This window comes from Brassica rapa, chromosome A06 (assembly GCF_000309985.2).
Source record: "Brassica rapa cultivar Chiifu-401-42 chromosome A06, CAAS_Brap_v3.01, whole genome shotgun sequence".
NCBI lineage: Eukaryota > Viridiplantae > Streptophyta > Magnoliopsida > Brassicales > Brassicaceae > Brassica > Brassica rapa.
The window spans coordinates 17421934-17440485 of NC_024800.2; the positions used below are offsets into that span (position 1 = coordinate 17421934).

An 18552-nucleotide genomic window follows, 5' to 3' on the forward strand; every position below is an offset into this window, starting at 1 on the left:
GTTTAGGACAAAAGGAGTTCCAAACAAGACAAAAGCCATATACAAAACAAAACATAGAGGAAACATAAGACTCCAAAGCCTTGAAGAGGTTATATAATAAAAGTATCCATCATTATATGTACATGTTGAAGTTAACCGAAACATATGACTAAAGAAATACAGAAGCGAAGTTAAGAAATCTAAACCAGACTAGAAACATGTTCTTAAAGTCAAAATAAGATGTCCTCTAGAAGTGCATGTTACTCAGAGATCCGTGGTTCTTTTGCTTGCTCTCTTTTCATCATTGCCTGGAGCACCACAACACACAAATACAGAGAGATATGTTAGCCCAAGATATGCTGCAATCATATATGGATGGAGTCTGGTCAGCAAGTAGATAAACACTACCTCATACTAGTGGATGAGCTCTGAGCCAAGAATCGAACAAACTCGTCTTTCTTCTTGCCAAAGTTGTAAACAGCATGATCACGGAGCACTTGCGTTCGCTTTATGTCCTCCAGCGTTTTCTCCTTCTTCTGTTTCAGCTCTTTCATTTGCCTCTCTGCCTCACTATGATTATCCATCGCCCGTGAAGCATTTGGCTTTGCAAACCTCAACTTCACCTCATCACTGCAATTTTGCATTTGTTACAGAGGGAAGAACCAAAAGAGGGAAAAAAGGTTGTCAGAATCTTCTTACCTGCTTCCAAGTGTTAAGATCCCGCCTGTTCTAACGATTCCTCCATCCAAAGACACTGCACCTTCACTTATGCATGGGAGGGCACTAATCATATCAGCCCTAGTTTTGTACACCTGAAGACGGGAGAACAGACTGTAGAACAAAGTCTCACGAAGACCGTGTCCATATGCTGTGACACAGAGTAGGTAAGCTGGATCGATCTGTATCATGTTCACAGCAAAACCGAGAAAACCTGGGGGATACTCGCCGTTTGGTAGTTTTGGTTTCAGAAGATTAAGCCTTCTTTGTGGATCACCAGCTATGAACTGACCCACATACGGTCTAAATGTCACCAGAACAAAGTGTCATTAGAAAAGATTTTCATAACGAAAGTATCTAAACACAATTGGTTAATACAGAGTACCTCAGATTTTCGAGAGAGATGGCATCGAAATGGCCTTCAATGGTTCTGCCAATCGAAGAGCCAAGCCCGTGAAGTCCAGCATTTCTATCAACGTTGCCTTGGCTATCATAACTCTCTAGGCCCTTAACACTGTCGTAGTCCTTGCATACAAGTGCCAACATCGAACGAGTCCCTAAATAATCCGACAAAACCCTGCAATTTATGAAGAGGGAGCTAGTCAGTTTCAGACTACAGAAACCATCACAAGAAAGGAGGTGGAACTAACTGGCTCAGGTTTTCATCATGGACTTTCCCGAGTTTGGCTACAACTCCAACAACACCTTTTGTCAACGTCACCTGAGGAGAATGCCGAGACTGAACATGAGTTAAAACTGCAGCAGCTGAGTTTGCATGGCGAAGGATCTGCTCATTGATGTCTTCACCCTGAAGGTTGCCATCACAGTTCTCGCTCCTAGGAGTGCCTGAAGGATTGAGTTTGTTCATATGAACTGCCAAACAAAAGCCGACATTAAACACCTCTCATTTCTCAGACAGAATGTGGGTATAAGCAGGACTCGAACCTTGCAAGTCGAGGATAGATTCATCCAGTTTGGTTTTCTGAGCCTTGAGAAACTTCAAGCTATCTTCGTGCGTTTTGAGTTTGATACCCATGGCTTCAAGATCAGACTGGATCCTATTGGAAGTGAACAAAGCAAACTCTGCCTGAGATATCCCTCCTCCGTTCTGGGTTGTTTCTTTTGGATCCACCATCATCATCGTTGATGGATCTTGAACAGCCGCATGAAACGAAATCTACAAAAATTGGATTAAAAAATCAATTCTTTCATAAACCCTAACCCTCAATTTCGAAAAAGCTGAAACCTTTAAGACCTTTCATCCAATTTAACCACAGATACTGAACAAAAAAAGGGAATTGCATTAAGCCAAGAACATAACTCGGCCAATGTAGTCGCATGCAATTGAACAATATAATCAAAACCCACCAGAAAGATACAAAAATAAGAAAGTAAAGATGAAACTTTTCTCCAGGTTTACAGAGAGATTGATCGCGTAAAGAAGAGATCAGAAGCTAGATTCTTGATGTTCTAAGTAACAAAAGAGAAAGTTCTTGACCAGACCTGTTGACCTGTTGGATACATTGCTCCTCCTCCTCCTCCTCAGCTTCAATGTTACTACCGGAGAATCTTTTTTATTCGATCTCTGCGCTTCGGCTTCTTCTTTGGTCTCACTGGTGAGGAATTTAATTTTGCAGGGTCTCCTCTGGAAATGAAAGCCATTTTTTTACTCCTTTGGGCCGAAACACGTACGCAAGTATTTTTTCATTTTATTCTTTAATTATTTTCTTGGTGTACATTAGATAATCAGAAGAGAGCTAAGCTAGCCTTCGGTCCACGAAAGGCCCCATAACTAAGGGACCAAAAACTATATTTTTGTTCCCTCCCTTGGCTCTTAGTGTTCCCTCCCTTGGCTCCTTGGTTACACGAATGCTTCATCAGACATTTGATTCCTGCTGTAGAACCAAAATTAGAATCAAATTCTTGTAAGAACTTACAGAATGTTACTTCCAAAACGCTTATAAAATATCCTATGTAAGCTTATGATTTTATTTTAAAATCACGCTTTCGTTTAATAAAACATAATATCATAAATAAATAAAAAAAAATGATGTTTTTTTGTTTTTATATAAAATCTCAAAATTTAATAATAATGAAATAGAGAATAGAAATATACAAATATTAAAAATAGAATTATCTTTATGCATTGATGCTTTTATTAGAGATATAACATATATATTCAAATATATTATGTCAATTATTTATGAAATATTAAAAATAATTAATATAATATTTTTTTATAAACTTAATTTATGTGTATTTTACAGTTTTAATACAAAACCATTTAAAATTATTATAAAGAATAAATGCTTTATTTTAATTTGAATCATATAATTTTAAGTCATGAATTTTATAAGAAATTATAATATATATATATATATGGATATACGATTCCAACACGTACTCATTCCCTAATTTTTTTTTAAAATTCGCTTATGTGCTTCTATACAGTTTCGCTTCCGCATACCCGTTTCTGATTTCATGTAACATAGATTGGATCCCAACTATAGTCTAGAATAACATTGTATACCTTATATACTGATTAAAATTATTGTAACATTTGATTTATGGTGATCTCGTCAATAGGGATGAGCAAAAAAAAAAAAAATTAGAACTCTCCAATCCAATTAAAGGTAAATCGAAATCAAAGTGAACCTTACATAATATCCACATTATACTACATAGAAACTCAATTCTGAATATATATTCTTATAAGTATTTATAACATCAAAATATATTCCAATATTTACTTTAAAGTATATTTTTTATAGTTAGTTAAATATTGAGATTTTTATGTTCGACAATTGCATTTAAAATTTTATTATACTTAATTTTTCTTCAAAAGTTCTCAACTATTTTAGTTTTAATTTTTAAATGATGTTTCCGACGTTTATAGAGTTTTTAATTGTTAGTTTTAAATTGTGTATGTTTCTCTCTTCTTAACCATGCCACCAAACATTTGTTAGTGCAAACTGTTTTATTTTTTCAATTTTTTTAATTTAAATCTGTATTTTCCAGTCACAAATAAATCTTTGGATAACGGAAACTCGAATTAGAACCGAAACTGAAACTGGAATTATAACCCCACCCAAATTTAAAATTAATTCAATCGGGTTTCTAATGTGTCAATATATCCTAAACAAACCCGAGTAAATCCGAACCGGCAACGAACCAAACTTTAATAATTTCTGAATTGGATTAAATTTGTGCTCCCGAAAAAGCCAAATCTGAATTGATCATGAACCAAAACTGATTGGACACTCTAACGCCAATGTATATGTGTTAACACCAAAATAATTTTTAGAGTCATTAGAGAAATAAGTTTAAATTATTAGAATAATTATAATATGTTTCATTCATTATTTGGTTTATCTAAACATATAATATATATTTCATTAAACTAATCATAAAATTAATTAGTAATATACAAAATATCTTCTTCATTTTTTCCTTAAATAAAAACTACAAAACTGATGAAAGTAAATGACGAAATTGCTTTATATGTTTTAAAATATATATATAAAAATTGAAGATATTGAGTAATTTTGATAAAAAATTTGTACCATCTTTCATTTTTATTTAATTTTATATTGTTAAAATCAATTATTCAATCATATTAACCATATAATAAAATTGTATTTTTTTCATATATGTTACATTTTTATTTTTTTTTAAATGGCAATAAATTATTAAAACTATTAAATATCCCACTTTAAATTTATTATGATCAATACTTTAATATTTTATTGTAAAAATATATAAATGATTATAAGATCATGAGTACATCATTTAATAGATACACACATATATATATATATATATATATATATATATATATATATATATCATTTATACCATATAAAATTTTAAAAATATTTGAATTTCAGAATTGTAATACTTAAATTTATAAAATTAAATATTTATGCAATTTAAATCGATCAAATCATTAAAATATATCTTTTATTACTACTTTAAAATATTTTTAAAAATATTATGTAATAAATATTTTAAAAATATCTCACTCGGAGATTAAAGGCTCGAACCATGTATAAGGTGTTTCCTCTTTTTGAAGGGTATATTGATCAGTATGTAGAATCATAACCACTAAATCTTGACATAAAAACTAGTTTAGTAAGTTTATATAATCAATGTTCACTATAATCAAACTATAATTATACTATATAATTCTATGCAGCGAATGTTTTTTCAAACACTGATCACGATAAATTCATTGTAGCTACGGATTATTAAGGTAGGTTTTCATGTACTATTTCTAAAAAATTACATGCATGGAAAGACATCTTCCATATCTATTAAAATATAACTAAATCTTGATCCGCGCGACCGCACAAGTATTTAATTTTACATTTTAATTTGTATTTGTATTTAATTTTACATTTTTACGTTTTAGCGTAAAATATAACACCAATATTGGATATTATGTAAACAAATCAAACATTTATATAATAATATCCATGTCTAAAATACATATAGCGGATAATTGTTTTTAAAGAAAATTACGAAAAATAGAAAATTATAAATTAGTATGCTATTTACAAATGATACATTAGCTATAACATTTGTAAGAAAATAGTTGTTAAACTTCTATCAAATTTGGAACATATAAAATTAAGACTTAAATTTGTAAGAAAATAAAATGAAAATATAAATTTGATGAAACTTATAAGAAATTATAAATCGGTTTAAGTTTGTGTACATTTAAACAACGCCCGCATGCATTTTTTATTGTTTTCAGAAATAAATATTTATTTTGTCTAAGTGATAATATATATTCTACAGTTTTTACCGTGTTAAATATATATTTAATATGAAATTTATAAACATAATAATTTTATAGTTTATATGATTAATTTTATTTTATCATGTACATCATCAATTGTATCATCGCCATTTTTAGAATATGACATGTGCATCAATACATAGTTTTTTTTGTTTTTTTGGATTAAAATTTTAATGTAATGTATAATAAATCGTTTTGTATATATGGTAAGATGGTAAATAATTATAATGGTGTATATAATCCCCTTATTGCTAACAGAGAAATATTTAAAGGAGTAATCTTTAATGTGTAACTTAATTACAAGCATGCTGAAGTGGCAGCCTTAGAATCCATATCAGTCTAACAAATTAATTCTCCTTGCTTTACTAGACTACTAGTGGTCTGTCTGCGCTACGCGCGGGGCGGCTGTTTTTTGTTGTAATTTGAACTTTTTTGATGTACCATATTTTGATTGATAGGTAGTATTTTGAAAGTTTTAGTTATATGTTAGATGATGAAGCAATATATGGATCTATGGTCTTGCTAATGGTTTTATGGTTTAAGTAATGTAGATAGATAGTAAGAAAGCATATAGTTTGTTTCTGTAGTTGTAATTTTTGAAGCATATAGTGCATATATCGTTTTTTTCTTTTGTAGTTGGAGGCCTATTTGTTTCCTCTAGATCTGTGATGATAAGATCGACGTCAAGTCTTGCAGTTGCGTTTTGGTTGTAGTCCCAGATGGTAAGAATAACTTGAAGATCATTACTTATGGTATTGTAGCCGTTTGGTAGCTTATTCATCACGTATTCAGTAGTCTCTTAAATAAGTAAGGTTGAGTCTGGGTTGTGAATTTGATGGTATGTTAGCATGAATTCCATGTACCCAGTTGTTGAGGATTTTAAATTATCTTAATTGTCAATGATACACGATAACTGAAAATCAATGATAGAGTTATTGTGTGTTGGGCCTGTGGATGTAGACTTATAGTGTTTGTCATGGATTTTCTTCTGTAGATTTTGTTTGGTGTGAGAACTGATAAGAGAGAAGTGGCTCCTTATTCATTGTGTAGTATTTTGTGTAAAGATAAGTTGTTATAGCTATGTTTTATAGAAGGTGAGTTAAAAAAAATCTTTATTTCTTTAACCATTTAGTTCAAAGGTCCATTTATTCAGGGGCGTTAACATTTTGAGTCAATGGTTTGTGATAAGTTTGTTGTTTTGTTTACGTTGAGTTGTTACTTATTTCAAAAACCATGTATAATAATGTGTAGTGTGTATTTGTATGAGAGCTGAATAATATTTGTTATTTTTTTGTATTTGCATGATTTTCATAATGAGGTTTTTCTTAGTATAATAGATGTTTCGTTTGGAAATATATTTTGTTTGTTTTTGCAGACGAAGTGTACGCTTTAGTTATACCGAGAACACACACACTTTATGTTTCATGTAATGTTGTTTTTATATACGTAAGTTCTATTTTGGTTTTTGTGAGATAGAATGAAGGGAATTTTGTTAAACTTTGATAATGAAAATAGAAATACTGAATGTATATGTTTGTGTATTTTAAATATATAGATATAGGTTATACCAATGGGGTTTGCCTGTGGATAATGTAAACATAATTATATTATTACATGACGGATAAAGGGTTTGAGTAACCATTTTTAAAGCTGAAAAATTTATGGAATCCACGCGTTAGTCATGTATTCAATACATTTTCATATATGTTTTGCTAATTATTCAAGACAGAGTTAAAACAACGTGAATTTTTTTGGGCAAATTAAAATTACCTCTTTTTAGCTTGTTTTTCATTTATTTTTTAAAATCAAAATACAGAAACCATAGAATCTAAACTTTTTGAACATGGAAATAGATAAACTGGTGGAATTGATCCCTTCTCCATAAGGATACAATCATACAATAACCCACTTATTAACTTAGCTGGAAATTAAGGAATAAAAAAGAAAGAGAGCATAAGAAACTGGATTGATTGGTCCTCTCAATCGCAAACGTCTTGTTCGTCTAAATAATGAAAACAAACTTGGACTGTCTCTGCGCTACGTATGGATTGTTTATTTATTTTTAATATTTATTTTTTGCATTCCTTTTTTAATGTTTAATTATAATTCAAATTAAACAAATAATATCGGTTCATGTAACCGGATCGTTACAATAGAAGCTATGCCCTAAAAATCTATGTTGTAAGTGAAGATGGACGACGACAAGAAAATCAAAGCAGCAGTAGACATGATCAGCAATTTACCAGATGTGATCCTTCAACACATAATCTGCTATATTCCGATCAAAATAGCCACCAGTACTTTCCTCTTGTCTAGACGATGGAGGCATGTATGGTGCAATATACCTTCGCTCACCTTAGATGTGGATACGCTGACTGCCGCTTCGGTAAACAAAACCCTAATTCCTATCTGACGTTTCAGTAGTGGGTAAATGAGATCACGAGCCTTAATCATCTTGTTAACCAACCATGAGTAGTTACTGCTTGTGTTAATTGTCCAGTAGTTAGAAATGTATCCTCTTAGAATTACCTCCTTGAACCATCAGACCCACACAGAGTTCGGGCGAAAGAAAATCATCCAGATAAGCTTCAATATACAAGCGAGGTTCCAGCTATGAAGGTCTTTGACACCAAGCCCCCCTAATCTTTGGTAAGTGTTACTGTCTCCCAACTCACTCGTGCTGTGTTGTGGCCTTTTCACTGCTTCCTTTCCACATGAATATACTACAGAGAGAATAGATTCTATTGATGTATGATTTTGGCAGGATAAAACTCGAGCACCAGAAGGTAGAGACTCCAGCTATCACCTTCTTGATCAGGAGCAATCGTCCAGCAAACGAGAGAGCTTTAGCTGACCAAGTTTAGAGACGTTGCTTGATCTGCTGTAGGAGGGGCTCACAGTTCTCCAAGTTTAACTTCTTTGTACATAATGGGACCCCAAGATATCTCATCGGTAAACTACCACATGGCATACTAGTTGATGCTTGTATTGCAGAAATTTCTTCTCATGTTAGTCCATATGCAAAGAAGCTAGATTTTTGTAAGCTCAGCGCTAGTCCTGATCTTTTTTCAAACTCTTGCAGTATCTGGAGAACCCTCTGAACAGACTCTAGAGACCCATCAATGAAGATCAATAGATCATCTGCAAATGAGAGATGTGTCAACTTCGTCTTATGGCACTGGTGATGGTAAGATAAATATCCAGACCTTGTTTCTTTATCCAACATCAGTGACAGGTAGTTCATAGCAATGACAAAAAGGTAAGGAGATAGTGGGTCTGCTTGCCTTAGTCCTCTCTTACCTTTGAAGAAACAACTCACTGTGCCATTATACCCCACCATAAATGATGTTGTGCAGATGCAAGCTTTCAGCAGCCGAATGAAGGGAGCAAGGAGGAGCAGGCTCTCCAATGCGGCAAAAATGAAATCCCAAGAGAAGGTGTCAAAGGCTTTGGCTATATCGACCTTGATGGTAATCTTCTTAGACCTTTGTTTTTATGATAGCCATTCACCAGTTCGCTCGCCAGTACTGTATTTTCTATTAGCAACCTTCCCTCCACAAAGGCTGTTTGGTTTGGCAAGATTAGTTGGTGTTGAATAGGCTTAAGACGTCTCACCAGTAGCCGTGATATAAATTTATAGAGCGTATTCAAACAGGAGATGGGTCGATAGTCTGATATTCTAGATGCACCTATGAATTTAGGAACCAAAGACATTATTGTTGAGTTTGTGGTTTTTGGCAGGAAACCTGAGTTGAAGAAATCTTGTATTGAGTTGATACATTATGTGCCTAGCAGTGTCCAAGAAGCTTTTAAGAAACCATAGGTTAGTCCATCAGGCCCTGGCGCTTTATTTGGGTTGAGAGAAAACATGAGCTTAGTGATTTCTGCATTTGTAGGCATCAGGAGTATGGAGTTCGTCTTCTGTTGGCTGCAGGTGAAGGGTGTAAGACTTTGAAACCAGTCAGACGAGGAGTACCATATCACGGAGAGGAGGTCTGGGCCGAGGACAGCCTTAAAATGTGAGATGGCGTGAGCGCTCATCTCCAATAGATCGGTAATGGTAACACCTGACAGTAGGAGGAACGAGCGAATGGCGTTAAAGCTTGCTCTCATCTGGCAAACACAGTGGAAATAGGTAGTGTTGAGATCTCCTTCTCTGAGCCAAGTTATCCTAGACTTTTGTTGAAAGAAGCATTCCTCAATCTGTCTCAAGAATTGTCATTTCAGGTTCAGTTCGTGTTCTTCAGCAAAAGTTTGTGGAGTTGGGTCTGTTAAGGCATGTACCTGCGCATGTTGTAACAAACGGTAACATTCATTAACTCTTTGTTGGATATTTAAGAAATTTTCTTTATTAAGAGTTTTGAGACTCCTTTTTATGCTTTTCAGCTTCCAACACAGAGTTGCAAGGTTGGCAGACACACTTCCGGCGAGCAACCATGCATCAGTAACAACCTCCAAGAAGCTCGGGTGTTTGGTTAAGTAGTTTAAGAACCGAAAGGGTTAGGTTTCAGCTATAGGGAGTTGGAAAGCAAGGTTAATAAGGCAGAGGGTGTGATTAGAGGGGGACAGTGGAAGAAAGGTGGCAGTGGCATTAGGGAAACTGGTAAGATAGTCACTGTTGATTAGGCATCTATCAAGTTTCTTTGCAATAGGAGTAGCATCACGATTGTTTGTCCATGTGTGAACAGGTCCATAGAATCGAAGATCAAAAACCCCCATCTGGAGCAGACTGTCACGGAATTGGAAAATTTGAGGAGCATGTCTATTGTTAGAGAAGGAAGAATGCTCATGGCAGTGGAGAATTTGATTAAAGTCGCCTCCTATCATCCATGGCCTTGCGTCTAGGGCATGAGCTGAGTGCACATTCAATAGCTCAACCCAAAGGTCAGTTCTCTCTTCACTAAGATTTGACGCATAGATGGCAGAGTAGATGATAGGGGTGCAATTAGGAAGCTCTGGTTCACAAGTAATCATTTGCCTTGACTGTGAGATGACTCGAACTTTTGCAGGGTCCGTCCAAATGAGCACGATTCTCCCGTCCTCATCAGATAGGTAATTTGATATATAGTGCCAGTCTTTAAATAGAGTAGACATCAAGAGGGGTAGAGATACTTCCTTTATATGTGTTTCCAAAAGAGCACCAAAAATAGGTTTATAACTAAAAAGCCAATGTTTAGCCGGGTCATTTAAACCACAGAGGTTCCAAAAAAGAGTTTTACACTCATAGGAAGAAAAAAAGGGATCTCCCATAGACTGGAGAGGGTTAGTATCATTTAGTAGCGGCAAAAAAAAGTTCTTTGTAGAGGGATCAAGGAAAGGGGAATTAACAAGATAGTTTAAGGTGCCAATCTCAGGGAAAAGTGGGGCAGGGGATGGTTTCAAAGATTGATAGGTGACTTTTAGAGGAGCAGGGGGGAGAACGTAGGGGAGGAGCGGGTTCTTTTAAGTGAGGGATATTTTGGCTTGTCAGAGGGAGTTTCAGTAGTGGATGAAGGAATTTTATGAATTGGAGTGGGGACAAAAGAGGGAGACGTAACTGCTGAAGGGGTAGTGGGAAGAGAGACAGAATGGGTAGATGGTGGAGACTGAGTGATGATGGGCGTAAAGGACTTCTTAACAACATACTGCTTACTCTTTGAAGTAGTAGCTGGAGTTTTTTTCAAGTTTTCTGAAACTTTTTGCTTTGCTTTTTCTCCAGGAGCTCTTGCCATAGGAGGAAGATCCTTAAGTGGAGGATCCTTAGGCGGTGTAAAGAGCAAGCAATTTCTGACGACATGACCAAGCTCATGACAATGAGAGCACGTGGGAGGCAACCATGATAATCCACTTGAACCTCAACTATCTCACCACTCTGTCGTTGGAATTCAACTACCGTTGGGAGCGGCTTTGTGAAATCCACTTCCACTTTGACATGAGATAAGGTAAGACTCACGAGATTTAAGGTGAAGCCATCTGTTTCTTTAGGGTCACCAATTAGTCATGCAACCAAACTAGCTAAGACCTTGTTGATAACGTAGGTCTAGGAGAACACCTGTGAGGTGAATAGCTTGGATATAATAGGCATAGAACTTGTAAATACGGTATATTATTATAAAACCATTTTTTTTTGCAACTTCGACATTCAAACTTTGGGAGAAATCAATTTTCTTAAAATGTAAACTAGATCTTGTCCCGCGCTCCCGCGCGGGTGTTGGATTTAACTTGCGTTCAATGTAAATTTATAAACCATGGATTTTATAAAATGTCCATTTATCCTTTTATGTTTAGTAAAATATATTTAGAGTATAATATATTATATTATAATATAGATGTTTGATAATAATTTTTTATCTGTACGTAATATTATATTTTTTTTAATTTTATAACTTGATGCAATTTGATCTAATTGTAATATTTATATATTAACCTATTGATTTTTTTTTGTTTATTTATTTAAAAATGGTTTAATTTTTTACAATAGGTTTTTATGAATTATTATTAATTTTATGATATTTGGTTTTCTTGAAAATTGTATCGTAGCAGATTAATATATATTATATATTACAGTTTTTTTTTCAGCAAAAGAAATAACAATTCATTGTAATTAATTAATTAAAAATTTTGATTTTAAGTGAAGTGGCAGATTTGTAAATAAGAAAGAAATGCAATGACTAAATGTGTAAATAAAAATAAATATTTAATCTGCTATCCATGTTTCCAAACAATTCTCATTTAATCTGCTATCCAAAATTCAAAAGAAATACAGTGACTAAATATGTAAATTGAAAAAATATTTAATTTGTTATCCTTGTTTCCAAACAATTTTAATCTATTATTTAAGTTTCCAAACAATACCAAAAGGTTCTTCAGTTTTAATAATATAGATACAAACACTCTTTTATCTTTTCATGTCCATGAGATTAATTCAAGAATCAAATTATTTTTCTATCAGCACTATTATAAACGTTAAAATGATTTTAGCGACCCTAAATTTGCATAAATAATAAATATATGATATAAGTTTAAAGAAAAGAAGAAGATATATATGCTATATCACTAAGGAATATCATGTTTAATTGAGCTTTTTATTATGTATTACAGATCTCGTATGTCTACAACTTTCGTAATCTACTGAACTAATCTCTATCAATATTCGATGCATAACATATTTTATCCTACTCCTGTGGATCTGTAATTCTGTATGAGTCTCGATGAGTATTGAGATCGAAAGGTGGTCCTGTTTGGAGGTGGTGTACTGTAGGTCTTGGGCCCGCATAGAGAAGTTAGGTCGCCGTTTTTAAAACAACTGCACATTGTCATATTTGTATTTTCCAATCTAATTTAGTTTACATCTAAAAAATACTAACGGCGTCATTTGCTATTTTCTAGTACATTTTAATATCTATAGATTAAAAACAATAATTTGTGTAGACTATTATGCCTAGCTAGTCGTCCTCGGTTTATTTGATTACAATTGGTAACATGAGTTATTTCACATATCATTCATGAGGATTAGTCTAAACCTCAGCTTTAAAACTTCTTTGATTACTATATATTTTAACTATATATTTACGTATACAAATTCCATCAGAAATATGTAAAATAGAGTATATAATATAGGTCCACAAATCCACAGATTTTAAAAAGTCAAAACATATTTTTTTAATGAAATGAGGAGCTCAATTGCCTTCTTTCATTTTTCCCGATCATCACAAATGTCAGAAGACTTTATACAAAAGAGAAAAAGTGATTGGCGTTAAATAAAAACGAAAAAGAAAAAGACAAAAATAGAAACCTCGTGAACTTCGTAAAAACACTTAACGGCGTTTAACCGAACTCAACGTGACTCCGTTAATGGTTTCATTATCGGTGGTGAAGTGAGACACCTCCTCCTTCTCAACTTAACTCTATGTGACTTCTCTCTCTCTCACTCTCTCACCTCTTAATCTTTCTCATTCTCACTCTCTCACACTGTCCCTCTCTCTCTAAACTTAAAAAATCGCTTGAATGACTTGATCACACTGCACAAACATGTAAGTTCCTGAATGCTCATTTATACATATATGTCTAACTTGTATGCATCTGGATATGTTATATATAAACGCCAAAATCTGCACGTTACAATGTTACACATTTTGGTTTTGGCTACTTCTGGAATTGTTTTTGCAAATTTAAAGCTAATTTGAGAAACTTTAATTAAAAGCATATTTTGAAAGAATTTTTCAGTATTGATAGAGCTTATGATCAAAGAGTTTTGCCGGAAATGGGGAAGAAAGGGAATGGTGGATGGTTCTCAACGGTGAAGAAGAAGGTCTTTAAGTCCTCTCCTAAAGACTCGAAGGTATATCCAAACATACCTTCAGTTATTACATTCATACATTTCTCATTAAATTGCAGCATCGTTACTCGATGTACTACAAACATATAAGAAGTATTTGGATCTAAAACTTAATCGAAAATACTAATTATAGCCATTTTACCCAAAATAAAGAAAGAATCTATAGTTATCAAAGTACACATGTGTAACGTTTTAATTAATTTAAGCACTTCTAACAAAACAAAACTTGAAGAGTAAGATATACTATATGCCCCATAATTGTTTACTTAAATAATAAGTAATTTTGGTTTAATGTCTTTTTCTTCTTGAATCAGGCAATATGCATGTTAGATATCCATATCTTAAAACATTATTATGCATACGTAATGTACTAATGATATGCACTGAATTTATTAACCTGATATGTTACAAACAAATTAACGCATTTTACACGGCACTATCAAGAGAGTGACAATTCTATTTATTTATTTTTGTTGTTGTTGTTGCAATATAAACCTTTTTTGTTTGCATTATTTAAGTAGTGGACGTAAGATGCATTTATGTATATATTTTAGCTTAAAAAGGGGAACAAGTAATACGATCGTTCATCTTACATGACAAGTTGAGTCAAAAATTAAATGTAAAGACCGTAATTATGAATTAAAAGCCGAAAAAGATTGGTCCCCTTTTGAAAGAGATGGACTAAGGAGGCTCCTCATAAGAGCATTGATATATGATTTTCATGACACCTAAAACAAATCTTTTTCCTTTCTCCCCAAATTTCATGTGCATTGCTTTGTTCCCTCGCCATCACTCCACCCATTTATTTCCCCACCTATAGATATATGTATGTTTATGTCAACTTGTAACTACATATATGCATATCTTCACGTTACTATAGTATAGTCCTTTTATTTACCACTATCCAAACGTTTAGCCCCACAATCTTTACCACTTTCTATTTATTTTGGATCTCAACTCCAACGGTCTAATCCTTTATGCCATTAGCATTAATGGTCTCCCAAAGAATTCTCATACAAAAAAAGAAGTGAAAATGAACGAAGTAACTATAGTAGTTAACTAGTTATAGTGAAGACTGAAAAGGTTGAAAATTTTGGACCTGAAATAAGAAGCTAAAAGGAAGTAATATATGCCCATAAACTTGTAAAGATTAAAATATTTCAAATGATGTATAATTACTACTTTCTCTGTTCCTAAAAGATTCATATTCTAGTTTTTTAGTACATTTTAATAAAACACATTAAATTTGCATAATTTTTTGTGTTTATCTTCTTTCTACAATTTTAAGTCAATAAAAAATCAAATAGTGCAATTAAAATTTTTGAAGTTTGCAATTAGTTAATAAAATATGTATTGAAAATGTAAAAAATGAATCTTTTAGAAACAAAATTTTTCTCTAGAATATGTATCTTTAAGGAACGGATGGAGTATTTCAAAGTTGATTTAAACATATGCAGAGAGAGAACAACATTAGCAACAGCGACGCCAACAGGTGGCAGCAGCAAAACGACACGCAAGAAGTCGTGTCTTTTGAAAAGTTTCCGGAGGAAAGTTCGCCGGAGATCTCCCATGACGTCGAGAGCATAGCTTCTACTCCGGCACCGGCTGTTGGAGAGAGAAAACATGCCATGGCTATGGCCACGGAAGATGCTGCTAAAGCTGCGGTTGCGGCCGCAGAAGCCGCGGCTAAAGTCGTTCGTCTTGCCGGCTATAACCGCCTAACAGAGGAAGATACCGCCGCAGTGCTCATCCAATCGCACTACAGGGGTTATTTGGTAATTTAGATTCCTATTTTTTTTTCTGTAAATAAATATTATCTCTATTCTACAAATATATCACACACTATAAAAATAAACTTAAATACTAAAGAACATTTTTTAATTTCCGAAGTTTTGTTATAAAAAAAATCAGAAGTTTAGTTTAATTCTAAATAATAATTGTTTTCAATTAATGTAGATAAAATAGGTAAACATGTAAGAAACTGTTTTGAAACACACAAAATTTTTTTGGAAATACACAAAACACACACAAAAATGTTTCTGTGGAAAAGTAAAAACTTTCAAAACATCTATATCCTTATCATGTGGAACGGAATGAGTAATTTCAACTCTCATCACGATCACCAGTATGATAAAAACTTATTTAGAATTAAATAAGTTACCATCGGAATCGAAATATATTTGGCTACTATGTTTAAACCGGTATTAACTGATATTTGTATACAAATTCATTGAAAACGTAGCTGATTTATTCATTGTAACTTGTAGTTGCAAACTAGTAGTAAACCAGTAATCTTAAGAAACAACCGGTTTATCCAAGGTTATGACCGTTTGTTTTTTATGTTTTCGTTTTTCTTTCTTTATCTATTGTAGGCGAGACGAGCACTTCGTGCCTTAAAAGGACTAGTTAGGCTACAAGCATTGGTACGTGGTAACCACGTACGTAAACAGGCACAAATGACCATGAAATGTATGCAAGCTCTAGTTCGTGTCCAAGGCCGAGTGAGAGCCAGAAGGCTCCGAGTGGCTCATGACCGGTTTAAGAAACAGTTTGAAGAAGAAGAGAGTCGATTTATGAAGGAAAAATCGAACAAAGGTACGTACAGAAATGTTTAGAAAAATTTTCTAGGAACGGTTTTTTTTTTAAGTTTTTGTCACAAAATAGTATTCAATGAGAAAATGACCAAAAAAATTTTATTAAATGATAAAAATATATTTATATACTCTAAAGTTAACTAATCTAGACTTAAAGTTTATAATTGATGGATGAGTTTTTGAGGATATGGTCTCAAATTTTAAAACTAAAAAATAAATAGGTATTTTGGTTATTTTTCTTATTGAAAGCTATTTTATGACAAAAACTTAAAAAATACTATTTGAGAGAATTGTAATGTTTATGGTGGATATTATATATTCATGCATTTCTGATGGTGAACATAATATTTATAATTGTATGGTTTTGTAGGATCTGCGAATGTCCAAACCGAACGAGAAAAAAAGAAGAAATTACACGAAGTGAACGAAACCAGCCTGTACCAAACTCCAGGAAAGGTAATGTGGAAAAAACTTGGGTACTTACAATATTGTCTTATAAGAAAGTACTATATTGTAAACTATTAGTTAATTGTATTTTGAGTATAAACAGGGAAAAGAGAAGACTCAAGAAATGATGGAAAGAGAGAGGGCCCTTGCTTATGCATACACCTACCAGGTTGGACATCTCTCTTTTTCCTAATAACTTTTACTCTCTCAAAATAGCCTTCTAATTTTTGATAAAATTAAGTTGGACAATATTTTCATACGTGACATCTGAAATATATGGAAAGAAAAAAAATTACAAAAAATAATATATATGTACTATTTATATCTTTAACATCTTTACTTACACGATTTTGTTTTCAAATTGAAGCGGCAAATGCAACACACAAATGATGGCGATGCAATTAGATTTTCTGTCAATGGGCCTGATAGAAGTCAATTAGATTGGAACTGGCTTGACCATTGGATGTCTTCCCGACCATACACAGGCCGTCAAACCGTACCTGGTTCCAGTCCCGGTCCTGGTCAGTACAATCCTCCTCCATATCCACCTTTCCCCACAGCTGCAGCAACCACGGCTGGTAACACCACACCGGATGATGTATCGGAGAAAACGGTGGAAATGGACGCGACCACTCCTACTAGCCTCAAGGACAGGATAATCGGTCTAATTGACCGAGAGTATATAGAGTTAGGAACATACAGACAAGCCCATAAGCAACGTAAAAGCCCAACCCGTATACCAAGCTATATGGCTCCAACTGCATCTGCAAAGGCTAAAGTTCGTGACCAAGGCACTACCGTCAAGCTTCAAGGTACTTCTTTTATTCCAAATTGGAACTCGTCGACCAAACAAGGTTCGATTAATGGGTCGGGTTGTGGTTCGTCAAGTTCTTGTGGAGAAGTAATAACCGGTTATCCCGGTCTCAGGAGTCCTAACCCCAAAACGGACATCCGACGTAAACCCGTTAGTCCTAGTCAAAGTCCTACCGGATACGGGAAGAGAGGCTGGAGGCATGATCATTAGAAGAAGTATCTGAATCTTTTTTTGGTTTCTTGGAATAAAAACTTAACGTATGTGTGGTTGGTTATCTGAATATATAACTTATTTGATAAAATTGTATATGACATGAATAAACGAACATATTTTCTCTAGTTGGTCAGAGCAATATGTTATGAATGAAATACTCTCTCTTTAAAATATTGTTTAATTTTATTAACCAAAAGTAATCATTGTACAAACGTCTCATAGCGGTGAATCACAGCGTCAATCCAGTACAACAGTTACAAATAGCATAAATCTGTTATTCCAACTACAAATGTATTTATGTCATTACTTCGTTACACTTCACTCTTTCGATCCAACTGATCCACACTGAAGTTTTACTTGTTAGTGCAAGATGACACAACAATAGGTAATGTAGAAGGTAAATCAAAGAGACAAATCACACAAGCACACCAAAGCTTTTATTAGAATCTTCTTTAAACAATTTTTACAAGACTTGCTTATTCAGCTTTTACACGTCAGTGTTAACACCCTAACACACGCTACTGAAAGATCCTAAGCTACCTGCTTATGTCTCTTCTCCGTCAAGTACTTCAGCCACTGCTTCAGCACGACCCAAGAACACCTCCAAGAGCTTCTCTCTCTCTATAAGATCAACCTCCGTGTCTCTGTCTCTATACAGACGACCCCATAG

The 18552-nt window shown here is 33.7% G+C and overlaps 2 protein-coding genes across 3 annotated transcripts; one reads left to right on the forward strand and one right to left on the reverse strand.

Moving 5' to 3' along the window:
• Positions 1 to 59: 59 nt before the first annotated feature.
• LOC103873495 (protein DEFECTIVE IN MERISTEM SILENCING 3) lies at positions 60 to 2442 on the reverse strand. Its single transcript, XM_009151907.3, has 7 exons — positions 2200 to 2442; positions 1642 to 1873; positions 1347 to 1569; positions 1082 to 1273; positions 679 to 999; positions 388 to 609; positions 60 to 287 (listed from the first exon to the last, which is right to left on the reverse strand). Exons 1-7 carry the CDS (start codon positions 2218 to 2220, stop codon positions 281 to 283), a joined length of 1218 nt encoding a protein of 405 aa, XP_009150155.1. The 5' UTR covers positions 2221 to 2442; the 3' UTR covers positions 60 to 280.
• Positions 2443 to 13257: 10815 nt separating this feature from the next.
• Positions 13258 to 18055, forward strand: LOC103873494 (protein IQ-DOMAIN 1). 2 transcript variants are annotated; one of them, XM_009151905.3, is made up of 7 exons: positions 13258 to 13509; positions 13703 to 13817; positions 15272 to 15589; positions 16187 to 16409; positions 16779 to 16864; positions 16959 to 17024; positions 17223 to 18055. In XM_009151905.3, exons 2-7 carry the CDS (start codon positions 13740 to 13742, stop codon positions 17877 to 17879), a joined length of 1428 nt encoding a protein of 475 aa, XP_009150153.1. In that variant the 5' UTR covers positions 13258 to 13509; positions 13703 to 13739; the 3' UTR covers positions 17880 to 18055. The 2 variants fall into 2 exon arrangements, with proteins under 2 accessions (XP_009150153.1, XP_009150154.1); XM_009151906.3 differs by having other exon boundaries at positions 13319 to 13509; positions 13693 to 13817.
• Positions 18056 to 18552: the final 497 nt, after the last annotated feature.

What these genes read in the sequence shown, in the direction of transcription:
- LOC103873495 (XM_009151907.3), bottom strand. Translation starts at nt 2,220, where the DNA reads ATGTATCCAACAGGTCAACAG. An exon ending in TGTATCCAACAGGTCAACAG is followed by an intron (nt 1,874 to 2,199) that starts GTCTGGTCAAGA and finishes CAATTTTTGTAG; the next exon opens with ATTTCGTTTCATGCGGCTGT. An exon ending in ATCTTAACACTTGGAAGCAG is followed by an intron (nt 610 to 678) that starts GTAAGAAGATTC and finishes GCAAAATTGCAG; the next exon opens with TGATGAGGTGAAGTTGAGGT.
- LOC103873494 (XM_009151905.3), top strand. Translation starts at nt 13,740, where the DNA reads ATGGGGAAGAAAGGGAATGGTGGATGGTTCTCAACGGTGAAGAAGAAG. An exon ending in CCTCTCCTAAAGACTCGAAG is followed by an intron (nt 13,818 to 15,271) that starts GTATATCCAAAC and finishes AAACATATGCAG; the next exon opens with AGAGAGAACAACATTAGCAA. An exon ending in TGTACCAAACTCCAGGAAAG is followed by an intron (nt 16,865 to 16,958) that starts GTAATGTGGAAA and finishes GAGTATAAACAG; the next exon opens with GGAAAAGAGAAGACTCAAGA.